The sequence below is a fragment of the Labrus bergylta genome, chromosome 4 (assembly GCF_963930695.1).
Source record: "Labrus bergylta chromosome 4, fLabBer1.1, whole genome shotgun sequence".
Lineage (NCBI taxonomy): Eukaryota > Metazoa > Chordata > Actinopteri > Labriformes > Labridae > Labrus > Labrus bergylta.
In genome coordinates this window covers 9,290,409-9,316,122 of record NC_089198.1, presented here as the reverse complement: position 1 = coordinate 9,316,122, position 25,714 = coordinate 9,290,409, and the positions used below count along the sequence as shown (strand labels likewise).

The following is a 25,714-nucleotide window of genomic DNA, read 5'->3' as shown; positions in this document are numbered from 1 at the left end:
CATCCTCTTGTCTGATCAGCAGTATTGGATGTAAAAAAAGTTGCTGAGTCTGCACATCTATCCAACAAGGGTTTCTGATACCTTTCAATCCAAAGCTCTACAGTGTGAACCCCGATAGACTTTAATCCAAAACAAGTTGTTCGCTGTTCGTCCTCTGCAGGGTCATAAGTACAGTGAAATGAAAATAAACTGTGATGAATGACAGCGGTCTAAATGCCATTAGCTCGTCAGCACTATTGAATAGGAAAGTGCTGAGTGCATTGTTTCTGACCACTGACCAATAATCCTGTTAATAAATAGCGCATGCATCAGTGAGCACTAATAGACAGGGTAGTGTGTGATGTAAGTTATTGCAGTGAGGGTTTTTAAATAATGTGTAAGTGATCATTTAGACTTCTTTAATTAACCACCAGCTTTCTGAAAATCTCCGATATGAACTTCATCAAGTCAGCAGCCTTGCTCACCTCAACTCGATCCGTTCAGTTCTACTAATAAACTTCTCTACTTGACCTCTCACTCCCTGCAAACCTGAAGAAAAAAAATCATCATTAGATTTTGAGCATTCTGCAAATATTATGTATGTCCCTTTCATATCGGTAAACTCACAGTGTGGAGGGAAAACAAACCAACAAACATCGAGGAGATTGGACGCCGGAGCGGCAGCATCAGCAGCAGGGACATTGAGCTGAATATTGATTTGCTGAATACGTTTATCTGATAATCTGCTCTGAGGTCACCACCATCTGCCTGCTCCTGTATTATATTACCTCTGAACTACCAGGACAATACACTGGGACCAGTCTGATAGATGAATGTGATGGCAAAGGAACGTTCTGGTGTTGATTCCCTGACTGGTTTGGTAATGGAGGTTTGTAGTATAGTGTGTAAATATGTTTTTTTTTTATATAGTGTCCTTGAGTGAGGCACTGAATCCTGAATGTACCAGCTTAGCGTTAGTTAAATGTATGAGATCTGAAAAGAAGGCGAGGTTATACAGACAGTGTGAGTGGATAAAACAAGATACACTATAAGCACAACAACGCTGGTTTGCTTAAATTAGATATATTTCATGTAATTGCAAATGAGGCTTCTAAATGAATAACAACATGCTATCTTAGTTTCATTTAAAACCAATCTAAAAAAAAAACAAGGCAACAACTTTATACTGTAATTAAAAGTATAAAAACACTCAAACTTAAAACATATAATTGTATTCAATTCAGTTGTAGTTGACCTTTTATGCTGGACCACATTTTAAAACTCACATACCGTTTTCACACTAGCAGAAAAACATGGGCAAAGTTTCAGCTCATGAGGGTGACGTGTGTTCGAGTAATCCCATGATTAGTCTGCAAATCACGTGATAGTTCCCCGATATTAAAGCACGAGTTTCACGCCTCTACGATGGCCATTGAAGCTGTGTATGTGAAGCACTGGAGAGCAGCCCTCCCCTGGTAGCCCTGCAGCGTCCAGAGATCCGGCCAATCAGAAGAAAGTGGGCACGTAAGAAGGGGGGTCTTAAAGAGACAGCAGCTGAAACAAACTCAATGATTATGTTTTTTTATTTTCTGGAAAAGTCAACCAGAGTATAACGTAAATAAATTACGTTTCAGTTAAGGCAGCTAAACATCCTCTGTGAGTCCCCTGATTAACATCACTATGTACACTGTTTACACTAGCTTTTTTTCCTTTATGTGCAAATGTAAAAAGAGTACAAACGCAAAATTATACAAAACAAGACTAAAGCAAGGAGACAAAAATTCTTGCAAAATACTGACAAATCAACTCATATAGACTTCAGCAAACAAACCCTAAAAAAACAAGAAACAGAAAAAAAAAGAGAAACGGAACAAACAAGGATAAGAAGAGCGGGAGAAGGAGGGGAAGGGGAGATGGTACTTTTCATATGGTGGCCCTTGAGAGGGACTCAAGCTTTTTTACAAACTTGACGCAACTCTCCCCCTGGAATCACAGAAGATATGTTTTTATTTTTGGCAATTTTCCCTTCATCATTATAACAGGAAATCTGTAAATGAGGTAAGACATTTAGGAAGGGAAGAGTAGGAGTGACATGCAGCAAACAGCAAATATTCAAAGGTAAGTTTAGGGTCATTGCAGCATTATGCATGGAATGTGGACTCTACCTACAGAGTCCAGTTCCCTCAAAGAAGTTCACTTCATGGATATTAAAGAGACTTATAAGCACGTCTTCCTTTTTGTGTTTGGGAGCTCTGTGCGTTACTGTGAGCTCTGCAGGATTACAATGTACTTACCCGTTAGCTCACTGTGTGCACTTCATCATGAACACACAACCCCTCCCGTCATAAAAGTATGTGAGGCAAAAATATTGACTTATTTGGATTCAGCAGCCGTAGTATTGTCCTGTTTAATTCATAAAGCATCTTACCCCACGCATTGTGTTCCCCGAGTCTTTGATTTCCCATTGTTTGAAATCTAAGCCGCCGTGTTTGTTTGTGGAAATTCATGAGCCGCATTTCAGTGTACACTTATGCTTGTGAGCCATAATTCCAGCCTGCTTTATAAGACAGTGGGTTCCATTGTTTGGATTAATAAACCGTGTTATTGCCTTGCATGGAGTTGTAATCTACAGCTTTGTTCATTTTCCAAATCCTCTAATGCAGTTGGCTTTTTATGTGCTAAAAAAAATCCATACACAGCACTTTCAAGAGAGTACAAATATACCTTCCTTCCTTTGTGAAGGTTTGCAAGCAATTATTTTCCCCTGTTAGATAGTTAAGCTTCTGTTTATTTGTGGTGAAATGCTGTAAATGAAATTATTTGCTCAACACAGAGATGATTTCTCTGCTGATTGGTGGAGTGAAAGAATCCTCCGAGATGAGGATTTTGTGGAATCCTTTTCTCCTTCACTGTTTCTCCAAATGCACAAAGATTGATGTCACATTATTCTGTTAGGTTTGATGTAAGATGTTTACTGATGAGTCACAGTTAGCTGCTAATGTGTGTTTTGTACTTCTTGTCCTCTTTGCATGAAACACATTTTAGTCTCGTATCAGTTTGAAGACGCACTCTGTTGAGGGATAATTTTGCACAAAATCATCGTATGACACTGTGTGACATTTCTTTAAATTGATCATAAACCTGGAGAGAAAAGAAAGAAAAGTAAGCCTAAAGAAAAAAGTTAGTAACAACAACAATGGAGAAAGACTCAGTAAAACCTTGGAAAGCCCCAAAAGAGCGGGTTGCACTGTGGTGCCGTTGTTACCGCTGTAGCCTTACAGCGAGAAGGTTCCTGGTTTCTAGCCCCCGTCGAACAGGAGCCTCTCTGTGTGGAGTTTCCTCCCACAGTCCAAACACATTCTGGTTTTGTTCATTGGTGACTCTAAATTGCCCGTAGGTGTGAATGTGAGTGTGACTGGTTGTCTGTCTCTGTATGTCAGCCCTGTGATTCACTGGTGAACTGTCCAGGATGTAGGTACCCCGTCACTCACCCAATGACAGCTGGGATCGACTCCAGCCCCCCCCCCCCGACCCTGAGTGGGTTAAACAGTGGATGGATATGTCTAAATAAATAAACCCACCTAGGGTAGCATCACTCAACTGAGAAAATGAATATTTTCAAATGTTCTATTTTCAAATCAGGAGATTTTTTATTCAACTTGTGGTCCATTTTATTTTGCATCATTTTGTATTGTTTCCTCTTTTTATTTTAGTACACTACGGGCTGTACCAACTATCACATGTAGTTCTAAATAACAAAAGATGGATCAAACTGTAACTTACACTGCTGTCAGTTCTCAATACATTTAAGAAACCTACAATTTTGCATCAGGGACTTTTTGTTCTTTTTTTTCCTGTTGAACCGAACTCGTACCAAACTGTGACACAAAAACCAAACCGTGACCTCTGTGAGCCGTTACCCCCCTTAAAAACATATAAGCATGCTGCCATGGGGAATCTTATGATGACAACAGATCCATCAAACAACAATGGAATGGACATGATGTAAAACAATAAAAAATTGATTAATGCATAAATATGTTCTTCTCGTGTGTGCAGAATAAGCCGAGCACACAGTACTGTACACACACTGCCTTTGATGGTTTGTTTGATCTGCATGATCTCACTGCTGTAAATCCTCCTTTACACACTGTGTTGATCTGTTTTTTCAGAAAATATCTCAACTTCACGTTTAGACTTTAATTCTCCTTTACCAGCCAATAAGAATTACTGTCTGATACGTTGTTCAGTCTCATGCAGCTCCTGTGGATCAGAATCATTCTGTGTTTTGGAGCTCTGCACCTGCACCTGCACGCCTTTGATGTTTACTCTCATCTCCATCTCACTGATTGTTCTCCACTCTTGTGTGCTTTCGTACACACTATGCAGATCTTAGTGTAGAGACATAAGAGTTAGCTCTACTTGATGTCAGGTTGAAAGTCTCTTGAAGGTCCCCCTGATGGCTTATTTTCCTTTGGTCGGAGGTGGAGTTTATCTGCATTTGATTTTCTTTGATGTTGCCTTTGATCTCCTCGTCACAAACCCCTCATTATGCTCTTTTCAGTGTCTCGTGTAAGCAGGGTCTGTATTTGATGTTGAGAGAGCGTAATCCATGTTGGATCTGAAGAACTGCAGGATGACTGGAGTTCAAACCTTCACCCATCTGATCACATCGCTGTGAGGAGAGTTTGTTGAACGATCATATTTCCCTTGTCTCTGTGTCGTTGCTTTGATCCGAGGTGGTGATCCTCAGGGATCTGTCCCTGGGTCCCTGCTGGGATCACATCATTAAGAATACTGCCATGTCAACATTTCAGCAAATGCCAAGGTTTCTTCAGTTGTTGCAAAGAAGGATATATTTCAGATTTTGAGGGAATCTTTTAAGTAAAAGTTCACTCCCTATTGTATGTTGCTTCGCTTGATCAGCTTTACATCAAAACAGGCACCAAATGAAAAGCAAATCAACCTCTGTAAGACAAAGTAACATGTTGTTCTCTTTATTCCTGTGTGATCTCGTAGTTCCCCTGTGAACTATCTGCGAGTCCAGCTGGTCATAGCTTTGCTAGCTTCAGAAACGGACCCAGCGGGTTAGGATGTGTGCCGTTGGACGGAGCCAAACCTTGGTAGAGACAGAACACTGCACACATGGATCCTGTGGAAACCACTAGTAAACAACATTGAAGCCCTCTGAAAACTATCATCAGATATGAAGTCGATTAGTGCTTAGATTGCAAGGGTATCAAAAGTCTACACTTTAAGGACTTGAGCTATCTTTGTTAGGAATGTAACACTCTGTTAGAAACTGTGTGACGACATGAAAACATTTTGAAATGTATGCAGAAAGCAGGATGTAATAATTGTGTTACACTCGATGTGGTAATCAAGGTCATGTCTTTAGTTTGCATGTGAGGGCATCTGTGTGTCATCTCCTTTCAGTATATTATAACGATTACAAACAAGAAACGTTTGTCATTTCTTTATTGCAGTCATTAATGTTTTCCTAAATCTTAAAAGCTAACGTTGAACAATAATTAACGTTTAATGTAGAAAGGATGAAAAATGACTTTGCTTGGTGTTGTGTCAGAGGAAATGTTGAGGCAACTTTCATATCCTCTGTTGCTCAGCTGGTTCAATAATTCATACTCATGAAACCAGAGCGGAGAGAGGAGGCCTAGAGGAGAGAGAGAGGGAGGAACAGAGCGCAGTGATTTATCGGTGTGAAAGCTGCGACTGCTGCTGAACAATAGGAAGTTGTTAGCTTTAGACTCTGAGAGCAAAGAGCTGCCAAGTTTGCGCTCTGAGCAACAATATAGAAGTTTGAATCTGTGATCTTAGCAGAAATAGGAAGCTGTCATGTTTGAACTTTGCAAACAATAGGTGGCTGTGTTCCACCTTAGAAACAATTTACAAAGTTGAAAAAAGAGTTTCTTCTTTTGCAGCTTTGAAGAATAAAGGGAGAACACGCAGCATGTCCTGATAGGCATGGCAGACACTTTAACACGGAGCAGGCAGGATGGCATCAGGAAGAAGGACTGATGATGAAAGTTGTGTTGTCAAAAACTGTTTTCCACCTTCAGATCGTTGCCTGAGATCTGTTTCATGGGTTGTGTCACTCCATACAGAGAGTGTTGACAGTTTGGAGCTTGTAGGGGAGCAGAGGTGACACGAGGATCTGCTGCAGCTGACAGGAGGAGGAGGAATCTAAAAAATTAGAGAGAAAGAAAACATAGAGACTTGTCAACACGGAAAGAAATGAGGCAGGAAGACAAGTTCTGTAGATCTAAAGACAGAGATAGTTGCCACCTCTCTGGCCTGAGAGGTCTTGCATCTGACAGAAAGAAATGTAAATGTGATGCTAATGTCATGCATTGTTTTTTTGTGTGTGTTGTCAGGAGGCACAGCGTCCAGGCAGAAGGGCTTCCGGGGCTGCATTCGCTCCCTGCAGCTGAACGGGGTCACTCTGGACCTGGAGGAGAGGGCGAAGATCACACCCGGGGTTCGACCCGGCTGCCCGGGTCACTGCAGCAGCTACGGCTCGCTCTGCCAGAACCAGGGCCGCTGTGTGGAGAGAGCCAACGGCTTCCACTGTGACTGCAGCCTGTCGGCATACACAGGAGTCTTCTGCAACACAGGTACACACGTCTACAAGACACAAATATCCTGAATTTATTAACTTCGCTGGCTGCTTTGAGTTAAAAGCTTTTTATCTTTTTGTGATTTCTTTAGGGAGCATTCATTTTTATGCCACTTGAGGACAGAAGAGCTTCATAACAAGCTAACAGACAAAAGCCCTAATAAGGTTGTCAATGCAAATGTGTACGTTATCAGCTGTTGACTATTCCATGATCCACAGAGGCTTAAAGGTCACATATTATTCTCATTTTTTAATAAGTTTAAATAAGTCTCAAAGCTCCCCAAAACATTTCTGTGAAGTTTCTTGTTCTAAATCCACTCTGATCCTGTATTTGATCATGTCTATAAACCCCTCTGTCAGCCCTGCTCAGAACAGGCTGTTTCTGTGTCTGTACCTTTGAATATGTAAATGAGCTGTGTCTGACCACGCCCCCTCTCTGGATGGCTCAGGCTTTCTTGCACCATGCCCTATTGTTTACAGTTAGAAGGCAGAAAGGGCAGAACAAACCCCTAGCTGTGGGAGTGTCACCCACCTGGGGGAGGGGTTACTGCCCTTTGTGATGTCATGAAGGGAAAATCTCCAAACAGCCTGTTTGAGCACACCGGAGCTGCCACTGATAGCTGCCGTACTGTTGCTGTATGTGCTGTATTTCACTCGTTCGTCTTGACTGTGGTCAACTAGGTCAGTTCGTTTTCATCGGGGGTGGGGTCAAGTAGCAGAGAGAATCACTCCCATGATTCCCCGCCAACCTCAACGTCATCTTTTGTTATTGTTTTAATTGAGAGCCCCCTGGTGGTGTAATTTACAAACTGCTCCTTTAATTCTTTAAATGAATAATCTCAGCTAAAAATGTTCATTGAAATCTTTAAGGATTACTTTGAACAACTCTTTTAAAGCATAAAGACAGTCAACAAGGTTTAATCCCTGAAGCTCACATTTAAATAAAGTATGAGTAATGATAAACAGCCACATATAGTCCACCTGCTGGTGTGGAAAGTTTAAACATCTATATTGTTTCAGAGAACATTTGGACTGCTTTGAAATCCTCGACTACCATAAGACATCAAAGGTTCTTCATAACGGTGTCCGTTTGATGTAAACTCTGCAATAATGAGTCATCATATTGACATTTTATTCCTTTCATGAGTTCAGTATCATAAGAGGGTTCAGTTGGTTTCTGCTTTCATAAAATGAACCCTCCGCTCCCTCCTCCCACTAAATATTGATATCTACTGAACCCACTCACCCGCTCGCCGTACTGAGTCAGAGACGGAGCGTTTGTTTTTGATGCCTCTGTGAGTCACAGTGACACACACCGGCTGCGTTTGATATTTTAAAAGTTCATCTGTGTTTGCCGCTGAAAAATTAAACCGAGGACCAAACGGTTCTGCAGATTAATCCTCGTAATGATTTCAGCTCTTTGTAGATATTTTGAGAACACCCTTTTTTCTTCTCTTGTCGGCCAATCAGACGGAAGAAGATGTTCTGACACCTCCGCAGAGGCTTAATTAAAGTTTGGAATCTGTTTTTTTACTATATATGTTCATCACCCTTCAAATAAAACAGCTTGGTCAGAAGCCCACTGCTTTAGTGATAAGATGCTGAAGGTTCTCCTCAAAGACTGAATTTACATGAACCTGAGCATCCTGGTTTTGAGCCTTATCCCAACTTTTACATGCACACAGAGAAACCTGGTTATTCATATGTCTGTATACATGATCAATACTAGTTACTCCACATGTACGTGTTGGGAAACCGGTGGGTAGCCCTTTCACCACAGACTTAAATTGTTCAGCATTTCAAACGTTCTCACATCTAAACTTCATCATATTCAATTCTCTCATTACCAAAAAGATAAAATTAAGTTTCTTTGTTGATTCAGAAGTAAGACGCTCTTGTTGCCACCGTCATGTTTTGTTATGTCACTTGGCCTGCGTGGGTAGTCAGCAGTTGTCAGAGACTGGGTTAAGGCGCAAACATATCACAGTATGTGTTCTTTCCGGAGTTCTCCAGGGAGCAAAATTGGGATTTCTAAATCTTTTCTGAAGCGAGCACCGATAGCCTAGCGGTTATATCATGCCCCTCATGTACGGAGGCTATAGTCCTCGTCGCAGCGGCCGTGGGTTTAAATCTGACCTCGGCCATTTGATACATGTCGACCCTCACTCTCTCCTCCCAACATTTCCTGTCTCTCTTCAGCTGTCCTGTCCAATAAAGGCAAAAAGGCCCAAAAAAATAACTTTAAAAAAAATATATATATATTATCGGAAAGTAAGGATATGATGTTTACAAGCACAACACATAGTTTGGATGAAAACGGTCAGTGAATGTTGACGAAACGACCAAATATACTCATTAATATTATGGTTGTTTTCTTTATTGATCACTCTTTAAGCCTCATAAATCACATTTCTAGAAAAGAGTAAGGTCTAAAACCTTTAAAACCTGAATTATTGTGCTGTCTAAGAGCTCAATATTGGCGCATGTGACGTGGTGGTTGGGGCCTGCACCCCATGTACGGAGGCTATAGTCCTCCAAGGGACCGGCCTGGGTTTGAATCCGGCTCCTTGGCTCCTTTCCCGCATGTCATTCCCCACTCTCTCTCTCTCCACTGTCCTATCTCTAAAATACAGTAACAAAAGGCCCTTGTTTACACATGCCTCTCCTGCTTCTCACAACACTACGTTGAATGTGAACAGTTGCACAACTTAAATCTGAAAGTCAACAAAAAAACCTCTCCTTCTCCCTCCAGAGGTGTCGGCCAGCTTCAAATCCGAGACCTCCGTCAGCTACACGTTCAAGGAGCTTTACGAGTTAAGAGGAAACAGCAGCGCTCTGCCGTCCTCCATCTACTCCGACACGACGCTGAGAGGAGAGAACGTCTCCCTGAACTTCAGGACCAATCAGAGTCCGGCTGTGCTGTTCTACGTCAGCTCCTACTACAGAGAGTACCTGGCCCTGCTCATCAACAAGCATGGTAAGGGTGTTGAGGGCTTTTATTTTGAAGGAGTCCTTTTGGCTGCCACTCAAGCTCATTGTGTTTTGATCTCTTTCCTGCATCCTTTTGAGTTTTAATACTTTTTACAGCAGATTTCATCATCGTAAAAAGTCCTTCCTTTAATTATCTTTCCCTCCTCGCTCCTTTTTTAACATCAATTTCACATCAATCATTTTGAGGTTGAACATGATTCATGAAAGGCTTCTTATGAGCTTCTTTTCCTGCCTGCCTCCTTCTCCCAACCATCCCTCCCCTTTTCCTTCATTATACCTTCTCAGTCTCTTTCTTGTTGTGGTTTTCTCCCTCTTCTTCTAAATTATTCTGATTATATTTTCAAAACCTTAAATCAAAACTCTGTCAAGACTTTTTCTTTTTTGACACATTTCATCCATTACTTTCTTCCTTTCCCCAGCCTCTCATTTTACCTCTCCTCCTCTCTTCCTCTCATCCTGTCTCCTGCTCCTGTCATCTCCTCCTGATATCAACCTCTCCTTATGTCCTCCTCCTTCCTCCTTCCTCCTTCCTCCTTCTCATCTCCTGCTCTGCTCTGCAGCTTTTAAAAGATCTATCAGGATCTGTCAGATCTCTCCTCTCTCTGATTCGCCCCGTCAGTCTCTACCTCCTTGTAATCCGTCCAGCAGGACCGGCTATTAAGTTTTGTCTCAGGCTGAAATAAGAAAAGAGTGTTCACTGGTTTTATCACTGAGACCTGAGGAGAGAAGCTGAGAGAGTAAACGTTAATGGGTGGCAGGTCACTGTGCTGCTGAATAAAACAGCAGAAAACTTGTTCATGTGTTTTTATCAACTTTAGTGTGAAATAATGATGTTGTGAGTTTGACTTTTAAGAGAAGTTGGAGCCACTTTGGATTTAAAATAATCACATTTTCAGCCTCCGGGAGTTTAATAAAATCAGCACTTTGCTGCTAGATTAGCTGCAAATTGACTTTTTTTTCTGGTGTTAATGAGTCAGAGAAAGCTGATGGACAGCGAGGCATTAAGGTTTTCATGCTGACCGAGGAGTCGTCAGGTAAATGCACTCAAACTGAAGAGTCCAATTAAATCCCTGAGAGCTTTCTCTTGTTTGCCTTGAGGTGCTTCATTTCATTTTACTCTCGACTGCCGTCACACCCCTTCAGCCCAAACAAAACCTTTTTACTTAATGCATCTTTCAGGAAGAAGATTGTTATTAGAGCAGCAGGTCGTTGCACAGGTTTATTAATAATTATATAGACTCCTCTCTAGATACTTTATATCATCTTAATTTTTAAATCTATAACTTCTTAAGATGGCTACACATTAGACGACTTTGGACCCGATTCGCGCCCTTCAGCGATTGGGTAGGGGGGGCGTGGTCCGAGTCAGTTATACATTGGAAACTAAGAATAAAAACATCACAAGGCTGTTCATGAAAGAAAAACGTTGCCTTGAATTTTGGAAAAACTATGTGTTATGATGAATACATCTCTCTCTTAAGTGTAACCCCATGGTGTGTGTGTGTTTGTGTGTGTGTGTGCGTGTGTGTGTGTGTGTGTGTGTGTGTGTGTGTGTGTGTGTGTGTACAGACATGCTGGAGGTGAGATACAAGCTGGACAGCAGCAGAGAGGCTGAAGTGTTGAGGAGCAGAGTGAGGAGTCTGGCTGACGGACAGCTTCACACCGTTTCCATCAGGAGACAGGCCGACTCTGTGACTGTGCAGGTAAGATCACCTCATCAGCTCATCACATTCTTCCTCCTAACACAGAAGCAGTTCTTTCCTACATAAACAGACACAGGAGGACACGAGAATCTGTTTTTGTTATTTCTGGCTTTTTGTCGAATGCAAACAAAGCGATTGTTCGCCGTATTCAGAGTCCGACAACTTATCTACTTTGAGCTTCTGTTCAACACCTTCCACTTTCTGCAGCAGCTCCTCTCTTAATCTGTCCGCCTGCCTCTGGCTGCTGGGAAAGCAGCGTAATCTCAGATTTTCTGAGCTACAAGGTTACAGTGTTAAAGTGTGTGAAGACGCAATGCAAAGCAAATTTTTATTAGCTCTGAAAGATGAGATAAAAATGTAATTAAAGGGTGCACACACAGCCCTGGATGTTAGGATTCTCTTGATTTAACTAAAATGTATTGTCACTAGTTGATGACTGACTGATGTTACACAACAATCAGTCAGTAAATCTTGTTTTTGTGTAGTTCAAAGCTGAAGTTATCTCAAGAAAGGGCAGATCTACCCTTACTCTTTGTTTTATTAGTGACAAAGACCCAACATTAAAGGTCACATATTCTCCTCCTCTTCAGTTTAAATAAGTCTCAGAGCTCCTCAAAACATGTCTGTGAAGTGTCTTGTTCTAAATCCACCCTGATCCTGTATTTGATCATGTCTATAAACCCCTCTATTTCAGCCCTGCTCAGAACAGGCTGTTTCTGTGTCTGTACCTTTAAATATGTAAATGAGCTGTGCCTGACCACGCCCCTCTCTGGAAGGGGACGTGGCTCTGGCTTTCTTGCACCATGTCTTTATGTTTACAGTGTGAAGGTAGACTCTGCTGTGGGAGTGTCACCCACCTGGGGGAGGGACTACTGCCCTTATGTCACGAAGGGAAAATCTCCAAACGGCCTGTTTGAGCACACATTTTCTGAAAAGTGGAGCAGGGAAAAGACGGAGAGGATGGACTTTTTCTCATCATTGGAGGGTTTGCAGACAAGCTAGGGACACATTTGAGTGTTAGAGGAACATGGTAAAGTGTATTTTGCACAATATGTGACCTTTAATCCACCATGAACACAGCACTTAGAGAAGTTACAGTGGCAAGAAGAAACATAATTTTAAGAGGCAGAAACCATGAGCAGAACCACACTCATGATGAACAGACATCTGCTGAAACTGTGTTGGGGTTGGGAGGGGACATACAGAGAGAGATGGATAGGACGACGCTGTGTTCATCGATTTAAAGTGACGGCGGCAAAGAGGCCACCAAAGATGGCACTCTTAAAAATGGCCCTTTTTATAGTTAAGTTTCTCTTTTTTGTATTCATTTAAGTGGTATACAAACAAGTATTAATCACAAGGTTTACAACTCACCATGCTGCAGGTGTACACAGAAATAAAGCTATTTGTGTGTTAATGGTTAAACATTTGTCAGCAAGTAAAACCTCTTTGTTACGACCAGCCGAGGGGGAAACCAGCCGTAGTGTAAAAGTGACCCTCTCCTTCCTCACACTCCCAAAGATTAATCACACCAAACAAAGAATTTGCAGTCCACAATGGTGCTATTTATTTAGCAATAAACACAGTGAACTAAACTTCAGGGAGAGCGCCCACAAAATAATAAACAGAATACCAAAGTCAAACCCACACTGCCTTCCAGGAAAGAAAATATGAATCAAAATAAAAAAAAGGCTACTCTCACCTACAAAATGAGAACTGCACAACACAACAATAATTATCTCAATTAACAACCAAACACGTCTCTCTCTTTGGAGGTGAGCGAGAAGGAGGGCCGCGTTCCACTTCCGCCTCTCTCTTTTAAAAACGGGCATCCTTAAGATTTCCTCCAATACGGACGCTGCACCAGCTTGAATCCAATCAGAGGCCGACACAGGACACAATCATAACAAAACATTTAAATATAATTATGACACTCTTATACAGACATCTCTCAGATTATAACGTCCTGCGTTTATATGAACCGCAGGTGCTAACAGCTTCGTCTAAGTGTGTTCTAAACCATTTATTGGATGTTTTTTTTTTTTTATGTGGTGGGGGGTGGGGGGCTTAATGTAAGCTGTGCATCCATACATTTGTGTTTAAAGTCTGCATTGTGCCGCTTCACGTTCACAGACTTGACGTTTTGCTGATGTGCTGTTTTCACTCCACAGACGTGTAAGGCTCCTGAACATGATTCTTTCTCCATGTTTTCTTAATGAGACACAAATCTCAAGGGCAAATGCAATGTCACACATACATAAAGCTGCACACAGGCAGTCCCTTCTCCTCTGTGTGTGTGGGTATTATGGGACAGTGTTTTTTATATTCCTGTATGGAATAAAAAACTCCAGTCAGCACTTCACTCAGAGTTCAGCCACCAGCAGCTGCTCCCCTGGACGCAGCTACGGCAGAGCAGCCGGGACAAACTACACATTAAAACAGCGGCAGATGATATATGACGCACCTTAACCGTATCGGGATCGGCTGAATCTTGCATCTTGCCAGATGATTTAGGAGGTGACTTTATCTAACCAGGAGTCGGCTGCGTGCGTGACTGAATAATTATCGACTACAAGGTCAACACGCAACCTCCAGATTAACTGAAGACGGAGGTGAATGTTGAGTCATTAGGCAAAGAGTAAAAGTTTAGGACGGAGACAAATATCCCAACAACTATTTACGGCACACTTTAAAAGAAAAAGGGAGTGTTTTAATCCTTTAAAGTCTATGTTTTTGGAGCTCATTTATGTTACCTTCGGTTGAACCTTTCCAATCTTAAACTCGGTCTGAACTTCTTTCCTTCATCTTTATTTATTTATAACACCAGCTGCTACTGAGTCACCAAAAGGTAGTTTTAAAAGCTACACTTAACACACAAACTTCTCTGAATTAATTCAAGAAATAATTTCTTTTTTCTCCGTTCAGATCGACCAAAACCCCAGAGAAGACTTCAACCTGACTTCTGACGGAGAATTCAACGCCATCAAGTCGCTGGTGTTGGGCAGAGTGCTCGGTAGGTGAAGAGGCAGTCAGAAGCAGAAGCAAGAGCACTTAGACTAAAACTCATCTGAATCACAGATTTACAGGAGTTTTAGCTTCTTCTGTTTTTACCAAATGGACGTTTTATTAGAGTTATCTGAAGGAAGAAAAAGCATATTGGCGTGCACTTTGCTTGGAAAGTGGGGTTTTAAAGTTTAGATCAGAAGAGTTCAGGCAGTGTTGTTGATGCTGCAGGAGCTGAACTCAGTTTCAAAGTTACTGTAAAGAAAGACGTGTGTGGGGCAACAGTGGACTGGTGGTTAGTTTGGTGGTTACTCAAGTCCTCTGTGAGACTGGCTGAATTTGTTGCTGATCCATTTGTCATTCTACTGAGTTAAAGAGCTAGCATTAGCACTGTGCAGGGAGTGACTGATTAGCCCAAATCAAAAATCTCAGAAGTTTAGAATCTCAAATCTTTACATAAATCGATTTTTTTTCCACCTCTGTTCCCCACTCTCTCTCTCTTTCTCTCTCTGATTTCCGACTCTGTCCACTGTCCTGTCTCAATAATGGCATTAAAAAGCCTCAAAATATAGTAAAGAAAAATAAAACGACAGTTGTTTTTTCCTGTTGATGCCTTAATAATAAAGATGAATCAGGGGGAAAAGAGGTCATTGACAAGTCGTCATTATTGCGGCAGCGTCTCCCAACAACATCTACATGTTTGAATGAGAGCTGTACTGAAAAGTGAACCATTTCCTATTCTTACACTACTCTCTATGTAACCTGACTTTTTACACTTACCATATGTAAAAGACAAGAAGAAGAACCTGTGGAGTTCTCAGCTGCTCTAATAGTCATGAAAAACTTCAATTAAAAACAAAGAAGGGTGGTGGGGGGGGGTGTATTTCTTTCTGTCTTCCCCGACTTTCTGCATATTTACTCGAGTTATTCTGGACCTGAGCTTTTTTCGGGTTAGCTGTCAGAATGAATCAAAACGGGCTAAATGCATAATTAAGAAGTTTGTTGTGAGGTGAACGTGTCGCAGCATCTTTCACTTCCGATCACAGCGAGGAGAGAGAAAAGGAGAGAATCATGTTAGACAGCCTGCAGAAGCCACGCGGAGTGCAGATATGTTTAGCACCAGTTAATGAGTCCTGGATTAAACCAGAAATGTTCTTTCCTCTATCGCACCTGAGCAGATTTGAGGCCTGTAAAAAAATGAAAACCTCCCCCTCTGGGAGGGTTTGAACCACATGGTCATGGAGCTGCGGTGTGTAGTCCTGGTCAGGGGCCTGTAACAGAGCCGGGGTGAGACTTTAATTGGCTCTGTCATGACTTATTCATGTTTCCTTTGAGCGGCTCCATCAGAGAGTGACTCAGATATAAGCTGTTAATAACACGAGGGGCTCAGAGGCCGCGGGCTGCAGCCACAGTGCCGTGATAAGACCGACACGCAGCAGCTGTACGCTCGCTTTGAAAGGAAACACACTCGCTGTGTGAAGTCGAAACTTGAGTCTGCTGTTTGAAGTCAAACTTTAAATAATTCACGCGTCCTGTTAAAACAATAACGACCCTCAGAACGTCATTGATACCATCCTGATAGAAAAAAAGATTAAATTAAATGAGTAGAAGGAAGGGTACGTTACACCACATCATGACAAAACAAAGTGACAGAGAACAATTTATTAATGACTAATAACATCACATTATGATAAGATATGTAATGATTAGAGACCCTCTATCTAGATCTCCCTATAATGCAAAACAATTCAATACACATGTTGGGAAAATTGGTCAAATTAGGGGTCAACATAGATATGAGCGAACAACAGGAACAATGGATAGAGTCAGAAATATTATTATTTTTACAGTCTATGGTCGGAAATGACATGCAGGAAAGGAACCACAGGTGGGATTTGAACCTGGGCCGCCCGCTTCAAGGACCATGGCCTCCATACTAGGGGCGTGCACACTAACCACTGCGCCCTGCGATTGATATGGTGCATGTTCGGTGTTGTATGAAAAATGACATCACAGCGATCCCTGAATTTATCTCTTATTGCCTGAAGACTATAATGTATGCAGTTTGCCTCTGGGATCAATGGCTGACTCGTCGGGCATCCCGGTGTAGTAAACAGAGTGATAAACGGCCTCCAGCAAAGATTTTCTTGCCCTCCATTTCTTTGCATGTTTACAATCCCATTAGCATCTTGTAATGAGGCTTTTTGTTCAGTTTGAGAGCAAAGTGGAATTCCTCCATCCAGACATTACAGAACTTTACATCCCTGTGATGAGTAAACTCAAATATTAAGTAACACAGAGGCTTCACTCTGGCTCACTTCGGGGATATGAACCTTTCCTTTTGATTCACTAACAATCAAATCAACTTTATTTATATAGCACTTCAAACACAACATAGTTGATCCAAAGTGCTGAACATTGCAGAAACAAAGCATTAAAAAGTAACTGACAAGAACAACAACAATAAAAAAAAGAAGAGAACAAGTGACAGTTAATTGCAGTGTAACACAAGAATAACAGATCTATGGGTTTTTTGTGCTTGATGTTTTACTGAACATTTTAAAGCAATTGAGTAAAAATATGTTTTAAGGCGAGTTTTAGAAACACCAATAGTGTGAGAGAGACGGATGTCTGGGGGCAAAGAGTTCCACAGTTTTTGTCCTGCAATAGAATAAAGCTCAATCCCCATTGCACCTTGTCCTGGATCTAGGCGGTGACAGAAGGTTTTGTGCTGATGACCTAAGATCTCTCACCGGTTTATATGGGGACAGGAGTTCTGAGAGGTAGGCGGGAGCAAATCCATTTAATGCAATGAGTCTACTATTGCAGCTTTGAAAGAAGTAAAAAGTCAAGCTTTGTTGGCTCCGCCCTCAAGAGGAGAAGGAAACAATTTTTAAAATGTTGGTTTGTTGAATGGCGGTCGGATCGATGGTTTGTGATGCATTCCAGGAAATCGGGAACTCTAAACGCTGATTGGCTTTTACAAGACAGCAACAAGTTGATTTACTGCTCATGTTGAAACTTTCGATCAACAGCACTTGCATGCAGATATCCGTTTATAGAGATAATTAAATCGTCATCAGGTTCCTGATGTTGAGTCAGGATGTCATACTGCTTGCTATTTTTTTCTCCATACAGACTGGTTTTCTGCTTACACTGAATCCTGCTGATGTGTGATTGGTTAATACTAAACCAGGCTACTAACGATCATCCAGTACAGTGTAGGTCAGCTCTGTGTGTTTTAACCCCGTCATGTCAGCATGTGACCGGTGCTCCCGTCTGTCAAACCAGAGGAGGCAGAGAGGCAGATCAGGACCAGAAAAGCTGCAGGAACGTGGATTTTCTGTCGTTTCCTGCCAACCCCATCATCCATCAGCCTAACTAATGGACCTGGAGGAAACACACAGATAGAGAGAGAGAGAGAGAGAGAGAGAGAGAGGTGATGGAGTGAGGCGTGTTTCTGCTGAGAGGCCGCTGTAATGTTTCCTGCCGCTCTCATCAACATGCAGATGTGTTCTGCTAAAACCACTGTCACCTCTCAGTCATCAGAGCAGACACTGATGCAGCTGTTTACGGCGCTGATGTCGCCTTTCACAGCTGCTGTTTACTCTGCTGTGAGGAGGAGGAGGAGGAGGAACGATGAAGGCATTACAGTCGATAAAATGAGCGGATAGAGGCCAGAGTGAAAATCTGTCTGGTGGAGTGATGGATGCAGACTGGAAGCTGAGTCACTGACAGCTTGTCTGCTGTAATGAGTGTGTGTGTGTGTGTGTGTGTGTGCGTGCGTGTGTGTGTGTGGTAATCATTGAAGTCGATATGCTGTGGCTATTGTTCCACTCAGATAACCAGGAAATGTGAAGTGGGGTCAATGAACCTGTCGGTGTGTGTCGTGAGTTATCAGGCGAGGTTCAAGATTCTTAGCAAAAGGTTAAAAGTTCAATTACCTGTACAGATGAACGACTTCTTTTATTTCTGAGGTCTTTCTAAAGAATTACAAAAACTGCCATGCTGAGAAAGTTTTTCATTTCACAATCTCAGTGTAACATCTGCCTTTAACAGGAAGAGTCTCCGTTTATTGTTCTTCATTATATATATTTATCATTGCGTGTAGGTGCCCTGATTAGTTTTCTGTGCCCTCATCATGATGGGAAACAACAGCAGAGCAGCAGTGTATCATGGATCTACACGTGTTACCTGTCAGTGGAAGTCAAAGCAAAATAATCCAGCAGATGAATCTGCTTTTGTAATAAAATAACAGTCTCTGGTTTATTAAACTATAGTGAAGTGAACTTAATCATAAAGCAACTATTGGCTCTCTCACAATTTAGCTTTTTTTTTGGTCCATAGGTTTTTGTGATTTAACAAATTAGATATAAATTGTGATTTAGTTAGATGCTTTTACAGTAGCTGCCTTCTCTACCTTCCCATGTGTTGAGGTTGTAGTCGTCGTCATAATATCGAATTTGACCTCGGCCCTTTGCTGCATGTCGTCCCTCTCTCTCCTCCCAACATCTCCAATCACTCTTCAGCTTTCCCATTGAAGGCATCAAGCCCCCCCCCCCAAAAAAAAAAAAAACCTGGAACTTTTGTTCTAAAAAGATACAGAGATACAGTGATTCTAGAAAATTATGGAAAGATCCAGTTTCCTTTGTATAGACTCGATAATACATGCTGAAACATACCTACAAATTCATTATCATTATTTTTTTAGATGGTTAGATGTGATTTTTGTTAAAGATTAGAAATAATGTCAGGACCTAGTTGCATCAGATTTTTAGACGCGTTTCAAGGTAAGAAAAAAAGTCGATTGAAATAATGGATTTAAAGAAAAAGTTCTTCTGCCTCCAGACTCTGATGATTTGGATCCAGACCTGGCCGGGGTGGCGTCTCTCGGTTTCACCGGCTGTCTGTCGGTGGTCCGCTTTAACTTCATCAGCCCTCTGAAATCCGCTCTGCTCCACCCAATCACCAGCCCCGTCACCGTCACCGGACCTTTAGTGCAGTCTAACTGTGGCTCCTCGGCTTCAGCCAATCCCTACGCCGCTGAGAACACACACCACCTGTCAGGTAAGAGGAAGGAGTCCGACATTTTTTGTTTAGATAGACAAACATTTGGGATAAACATATTTGATGATTTTGACGATATTTCTCATTTTAACATCTTCAACAACTTCTCTTCTCTTAACCCTTTCATATTCTTGGCGCTCTTTGTTCTTTCATGACCTCATCTCTCTTTATTTCCCTCTCTTTTTTCTTCCACCTTCCTACCTTTTATTATGTCTTCGCTCTGTCTCGGCTGTAGATCAGTCGGGTTCAGTGGGTTCAGGTGAACCGTTGGTCAATGCCGTGAGATCGGACTCCGCTCTGATTGGAGGTACTGAACCGATTCACAAGTTTCTCACTGTACTTGAACCTTTTTAATCCTTTTATTCTGTGTTTGTATTGAATTTATTTGAGCTATCAGTGGCGGAGATTTCATTTAATATTTCATTGATTAATGATATTAGAGTGGAAGGCGGTAAAGGAATTCCATCAGATATGTTTCTTTGCTGAACTTCAGCTCTCTTTTGCTCGGATATTTGATTGAAGAAGAAGATGAACTGCATCCCAAAAGCATGCAGATGAGTCATTTAAAGTTTAAAAGGGCAGCATAACTAATTACACCTGAACTGAAATAACTCTCTGATGGACTAAACTTTATTTAAAAGCAAACTGAAGTCCCACAGTGCAAGATACATTTTCGCTGTATTTCAGAACTGAGTGTAGATGAAACTCTTCTCTGAATGATGAAACGTGCCGAACACAAGAGTCCAGCTGAGTCGCCGATGTGTGAAATCCTGCCCACTGTGTGCTGAGGATCGATTAGTAGAACGAACAAACTGACGGGCACGAAACCCAGGAGAGACAGAGACGAGCAGAAATCCTTCACATCAGTTCCACAAAGCTCCACCGTCAGAAATGTTCTTTACAGAGAGTCAGCCTGTCAGTCAGCACGCTGCAGAGCTTTCCAGGACACAAAGACTTTACACGATGTTTGCCACATTTGATCGCTCTGTTGGTGTCTCAGTCCTGGTGTGTTTTTTAACTGTGTGTACTGCGGGATAAACAAAACAACGTCAGAACAGTTCAGAGTTGCACGAGTAAAAAGATGCTGAGCTCGTCTTAACATGCTTCAAAGCTACTTGCTCTAAAAAATGTTGGTAAAAAACACTCATGTATTTGATTTTACCAAGGTTTTGATATGTGGGAATTCATTTTCCTCGTCCTCACAGGTGTCATAGCGGTGGTGATCTTTGTGATCGTGAGCGGTCTGGCCATAATCGCCAGGTTGTTCTACAGGAGGAAAGAGACGTACCGAAACCAGGAAGTGAAGGGAGTCAAACAGGAGGACAGTCAGGACTTCTCCTTCAACAACCAGACTGACTCACAGAACGTCTCCTGTGAAAACCCAAAGGAGTATTTCATTTAACTGGAGGACAGACGACCTGAAGATGATGATGATGATGATGATGATGATGATGAAGTGGTGTGTTTCAAAAGCAGAGGTGTCAGACGGGTCGTGTCCTGCATCGCCTCAGGACTTTGAGCAGCACTCAGAGCCAATCAGAGACTTTGTTGAAGGTTGCGGCTCCACAGAATATAATAAGAAAGCAAAAAACAAGAACAATGTATTTATCTGTTTATAATGTTTATACTGAGAAAAAAAAGGTGTTGATATGCTTGTTTTAAAATCTGTAAATATTCAAAAGTGTAAATGTTGTGTCTTCAGCGATCTCTAATTAATGTCACTCTGTCACTCTTAAGGACATCTTGTTTTCATGGTTTCATTAAGAGTGTTCAAACTCGTTTATTTCTATATTTCACTGAATGTTTTGTGTGTTTGGATTCGTGGCTGGACTTACAGTATTTGTCTGATGCACTTTTTTTTATGAGTAAACTGAAAGGCTCTACTGGAAGTGGAAATGTTTGACCCGCGATCAAGCCCTCAAGAAGAGTACTTCCATAATTATAAGTGTTGGTGGTTTGTTTATGTGTGGTGCCTTCTTTTAGAGAGTGACTGTATGCATGATTAAGAGGCTGTTGATCTTTGAAAGCCCATTAAGGGGAACCTGTGTGAGTTCCTGCAGCCTGGCGCCCCCACACTAATTGGCAAAAATGAATCAGTGTGGACACTCTCATTTCAGATCTGATATTCAAAGAGGCGTTATCATGAAAGGCCCAAAGATGAAGCAACAAACCAGAGCAGCAGAACATGTCATGTAGTGTGTGGCTCAGGCTAGGGTTGAGCTGATAGGCTAGGTAGCTAAATCAAACATCCAGTTAAATTCAAAGATTTTGTTCATGAACCAACTCTAACTCAAGAGGTGATCTTATGTGATGTACAAAGACAATCCAGCAACTTTGTGCCAAGTGACACAAATCATTCAGATGACATGACATGTAGAGATCCTACTTTTTAGTTTAGTTTATTTGTTTTAACCAGAAGGAGAAATGTGCCTCAGACTGTGCAGCCAAAGCTCAAGCAAAGATCAAGAACACACCAGAAATGGTCAATTAAAACACTATTGATTAACTTTATGTAAAGTTTTAAAGGTCACATATTCTCCTTCTTTTCCACAAGTTTAAATAAGTCTCAGAGCTCCTCAAAACATGTGAGTGAAGTTTCTTGCTCTAAATCCACTATGATCCTGTATTTGATCATGTCTATAAACCCCTCTATTTCAGCCCTGCTCAGAACAGGCTGTTTCTGTGTCTGTACATTTAAATATGTAAATGAGCTGTTTCTGTGTCTGTACCTTTAAATGCAAATGAGCTGTGTCTGAGCACTTCCCCTCTCTGGAAGGGCTGGAAAAGCTTTCTTGCTCCATGTCCTATTGTTTACGGTGAGAAGGCAGACTCAGAGGACAGAACAAACACCTAGCTGTGGGAGTGTCACCCACCTGGGGGAGGGGCTACTGCCCTTTGTGATGTCACAAATGGAAAATCTCCAAATACAGACCCAGATGTAGTTAGGGAGTCCCATCAATGGCTGTCGTCATGCTGGAAATGCCGTCTCAACCTAACTTTCAGTCAAGCTAAGGACAGGCTGAGAGCTTTCGCTGAGGCGGGTTTTAAGCCTCTTGACATACCGCTACATCGCGCCCACCTGTCAATCAGATCAATCCTATCATGAATAATTCTTATCCATTATGAAATCCAAACAGATTAGTTATCAAATATGGGGATCTAATATGGGGAAGATTAGATTTGATCACTTAACCTGAACATCTGTCTGAATATGTGAAGTAAACAAACACATCTGTAAGAAGAAATAAAACATAAGCTTGCAGATTTGTCTGTTTCTCAGGCCATGCTCCCTGCATTCACTAAAATCCAGGACATTGTGCTACGATAGTCTAACTCGAGTCTGCTCATTATTTAAACATTTCCCAGAGTGATTCTCCTGCACACACATTTTGCACTCCGAATTTCTTTACAGCTAACAAGTGGATATTCAGAAGTCAACTCTGTGCATCCTGATGAGCACGCTGCAAATGTGCACAGTTAGAGTGATGGGACACGGCAGTCTGGCAGCCACTGTTAAAGGTATTATATTCCACTTTGGGTTTTTTTTTTCAGCTCTATTCAATTCTTTACTTCGGTCTCTCTTTTCTCTTCCTGGTCTCCAACATCTCATGGAAAAGCAGTGATCAAAACGTTTCTAGGTTCCTATAGCAAGCTTTTCAAGAAGATAGTCATGAAAGGCTCGCACAGGTTATTCAGTCACGAGTAAAAGTTTTCTCCTTCCTGCTGTGAGCTTCCTCTCTCTCTGCTCTCTAAATGTCTCTGTAGAGTAAAGCTTTTAATGCTGACAGCAGCACGGACTCCATAACAGTGAGGCTGTCTGTCACCTCGCTCACAGAGACAGTTAATGTGATTTTTTGTAAAATGCTAATCTCCTGCAGTCTGACAGGTGCATTGTGACTGGCTAAAAAGCAAAGAAATGATCAGAAGGAGATAGAAGATAATCCAAAGAAAGTGTCAGACAGACATGGATGTAATCTAAACCGAGAATGTAGCAGAATCTGTCATGTGTTAACTCTCCTCACGTGTCAAGAGAGAGCTGCTGATTGCTGACGGAGAGAGAACAGAGAGGCAGCTGTTTGTCTAACAAACACCCATCGTTTCTCTCTGAGATGTCAGAGCACGGCAGGGATTTTAATGACAAAAGTTGCAAAAACTTCAAAGTGCATTATTCATTCTTCTGTTTCCTTTTCTCCCCGACATCACAACAGCGGAGACAGCATGTTGTTTTTTTTTATTTCAGAGAAGTTTATTTTTTTGGTGAAGAAGTAGAAGTGCCCTTGGTCCTGCAGCAGTGCAGCGCTGTAATCGACGAGAGGCTCTCAACAGGTAACCTTGACTGGCTGATGGTTCTGCAGACTGAGTGCAGCTGGAGGACACTGAATAAGAATACAGTGAAATAAAATAACAACCTCGATTCAGGGGAGAAAAAACATTGGATTTTTGTTAGTCAGTGTCCACTGAGGAGGAAGATTTTAGGCAGTGAAGAAAAAGCTGCATTTCATTGAGCTGTCAAGTTCATTGTGAGCATTTGAAACGATGCACAAAAAATATAGAAGCATTTCCATTGAATGAATAAATGGTCAATGCAAAGTGTAATTTTCTCTTAGTTGGTGGTACAGTCCATTTTTTCCAAATGGCTGTAATGCCGCAGTAAACAGAAAGAAAAAGTACAGGTAGTTTTCTTGGCCATGGCTATCTAAGGTTGGTCATACACTGTGCAGATTGAGGCCATTTCTGTCCTGATTTCAGAGCAGCTGAAATTTCAGCACCATCTTGCATCATTTGTGTTCGGGAGTGCACAAGGGATGATCACAGCCCGATCAGCTGCTCCCGTCCAGTCGGATGAAATTCAGGCATGATTGAAATTTTGGACATAGGACTGCATACTCTGACACAGAGAAAGCAGAGGCACAAACTGATTCCATTTTTTTTTTCACTGATTGGGCCTGTAGAAACTGGCAGGCAGCGTCTGAAAGCATCCTGATGAGAGACCAGTGCCTCTGTTTTTGGAGGTTTCAGCACACAGTGTGGCACAGATCCCACAGGGCAGCACATTTCTGCTCTGTTAGCATTGTAGCAACCATCTCTCAGCTCGATGGCAAAACAAAAACTTCAACTTCCATCCTGATTTGAAAAGCAGACTGTGAGCACTCAGGTGGAGCTTCACAATGTGTTGGTCGTAAACAATTCCCTCGTACAGTGAAAGGATATTCCACCATGATGTTTATACAATGGTACATCATGGCCAAACCCATCAACACATTGGGTTACTCTGGCAGTTTGACTGGTACAGGCAGAAGACATTCAATAGTCATCAACTGTACATAAAATGTTATCCACTGATAGGAACCTAAGAGGGCACTTCTTCTTTCTCCACTACTCCAGGAGCCTCCATGAGGACAATTCAGCAGCTTTTTCCAAACATTTTTTGTGCAGGAAGGGCAAGTAACCATTTCTGAACCATTTCTATGTGTTATATTTGTTATATGACAGTCGATGACGTTATACCACCTTAAAGCCCAGAACAAAAGCATCATTTACTCCTGATTGCTCAAATTATCAGTGCTCAGCTGTTGAACAAAATGATGGGGAAAAAGTGAAAAAGTGAAAATTGTGACCTAATGTTTTGATCTGTGGCAGGACAGAGAGGTTAGGGGAGATACTGAATGTATGGTGGAACTGGTCACTTTATAAGAATTGTCAATAGTAGGAAACAGAACAGGTGATAAAGTTTTTTGTGGTGGTGAACTTTCCTTCTGAAAATGCTCGGGTTTCACTCTGTTTTAAGTTTGTTCAGTTTGGATGTTGTAGTTACTATCTGTGGATGATGTAAGTGTGAGTGACATGCCATAGAAATATACATATGCTCATATTCTGGTTGATTGGTTTTCAAGTGAATCCTGTGTGATGAAAATAAAGATGGTGTTTTCCATTGTAGCCGGAGGGTCTCTTCCGCCTTACAGATGATTCATCGATGAACAAATGTCGACAGGAGACACTGTTATTGAACCGATTTGTTCCTACATCCATATGTCTGAGGGACTCTAAAGGAAGCTGGAGAGTCTCTCAAACAAAATTAAAGATGATTTGCATTTGTTAAAGTCAGATTCTTTTCAGAGAACTGAAGCCCACACTGAGCTCTTTTGTTTCTTGGTGAAATGAAGCTGACACATGGCAATGACTTCTCCCTCAACAACAATTTGCATACATTTACATCTTTTATATTTGTTCTTCAGATCGCAGTGTGGGAGGATACACATCCATCAGCTCTGACATCTCTGATGGCTGTTAACATCCTGCAGACCCGAGATGAAGGGGGGGAAATGTGTAAAAGCTG

The 25,714-nt window shown here is 41.7% G+C and overlaps 1 protein-coding gene across 1 annotated transcript in view; it reads left to right on the top strand.

Moving 5' to 3' along the window:
* Positions 1-25,314, top strand: part of LOC109989878 (contactin-associated protein-like 4) — a 113,076-nt gene extending 87,762 nt beyond the window's left edge. Inside the window, exons 18-24 of the mRNA XM_065953644.1 lie at positions 6,372-6,611; positions 9,366-9,590; positions 11,174-11,307; positions 14,233-14,320; positions 19,159-19,377; positions 19,613-19,684; positions 20,583-25,314. Coding sequence (XP_065809716.1) covers positions 6,372-6,611; positions 9,366-9,590; positions 11,174-11,307; positions 14,233-14,320; positions 19,159-19,377; positions 19,613-19,684; positions 20,583-20,779 — 1,175 coding nt within the window. The 3' untranslated portion in view covers positions 20,780-25,314. The remainder of the gene's footprint in view (positions 1-6,371; positions 6,612-9,365; positions 9,591-11,173; positions 11,308-14,232; positions 14,321-19,158; positions 19,378-19,612; positions 19,685-20,582) is intronic.
* The last annotated feature ends 400 nt before the right edge of the window (positions 25,315-25,714 follow it).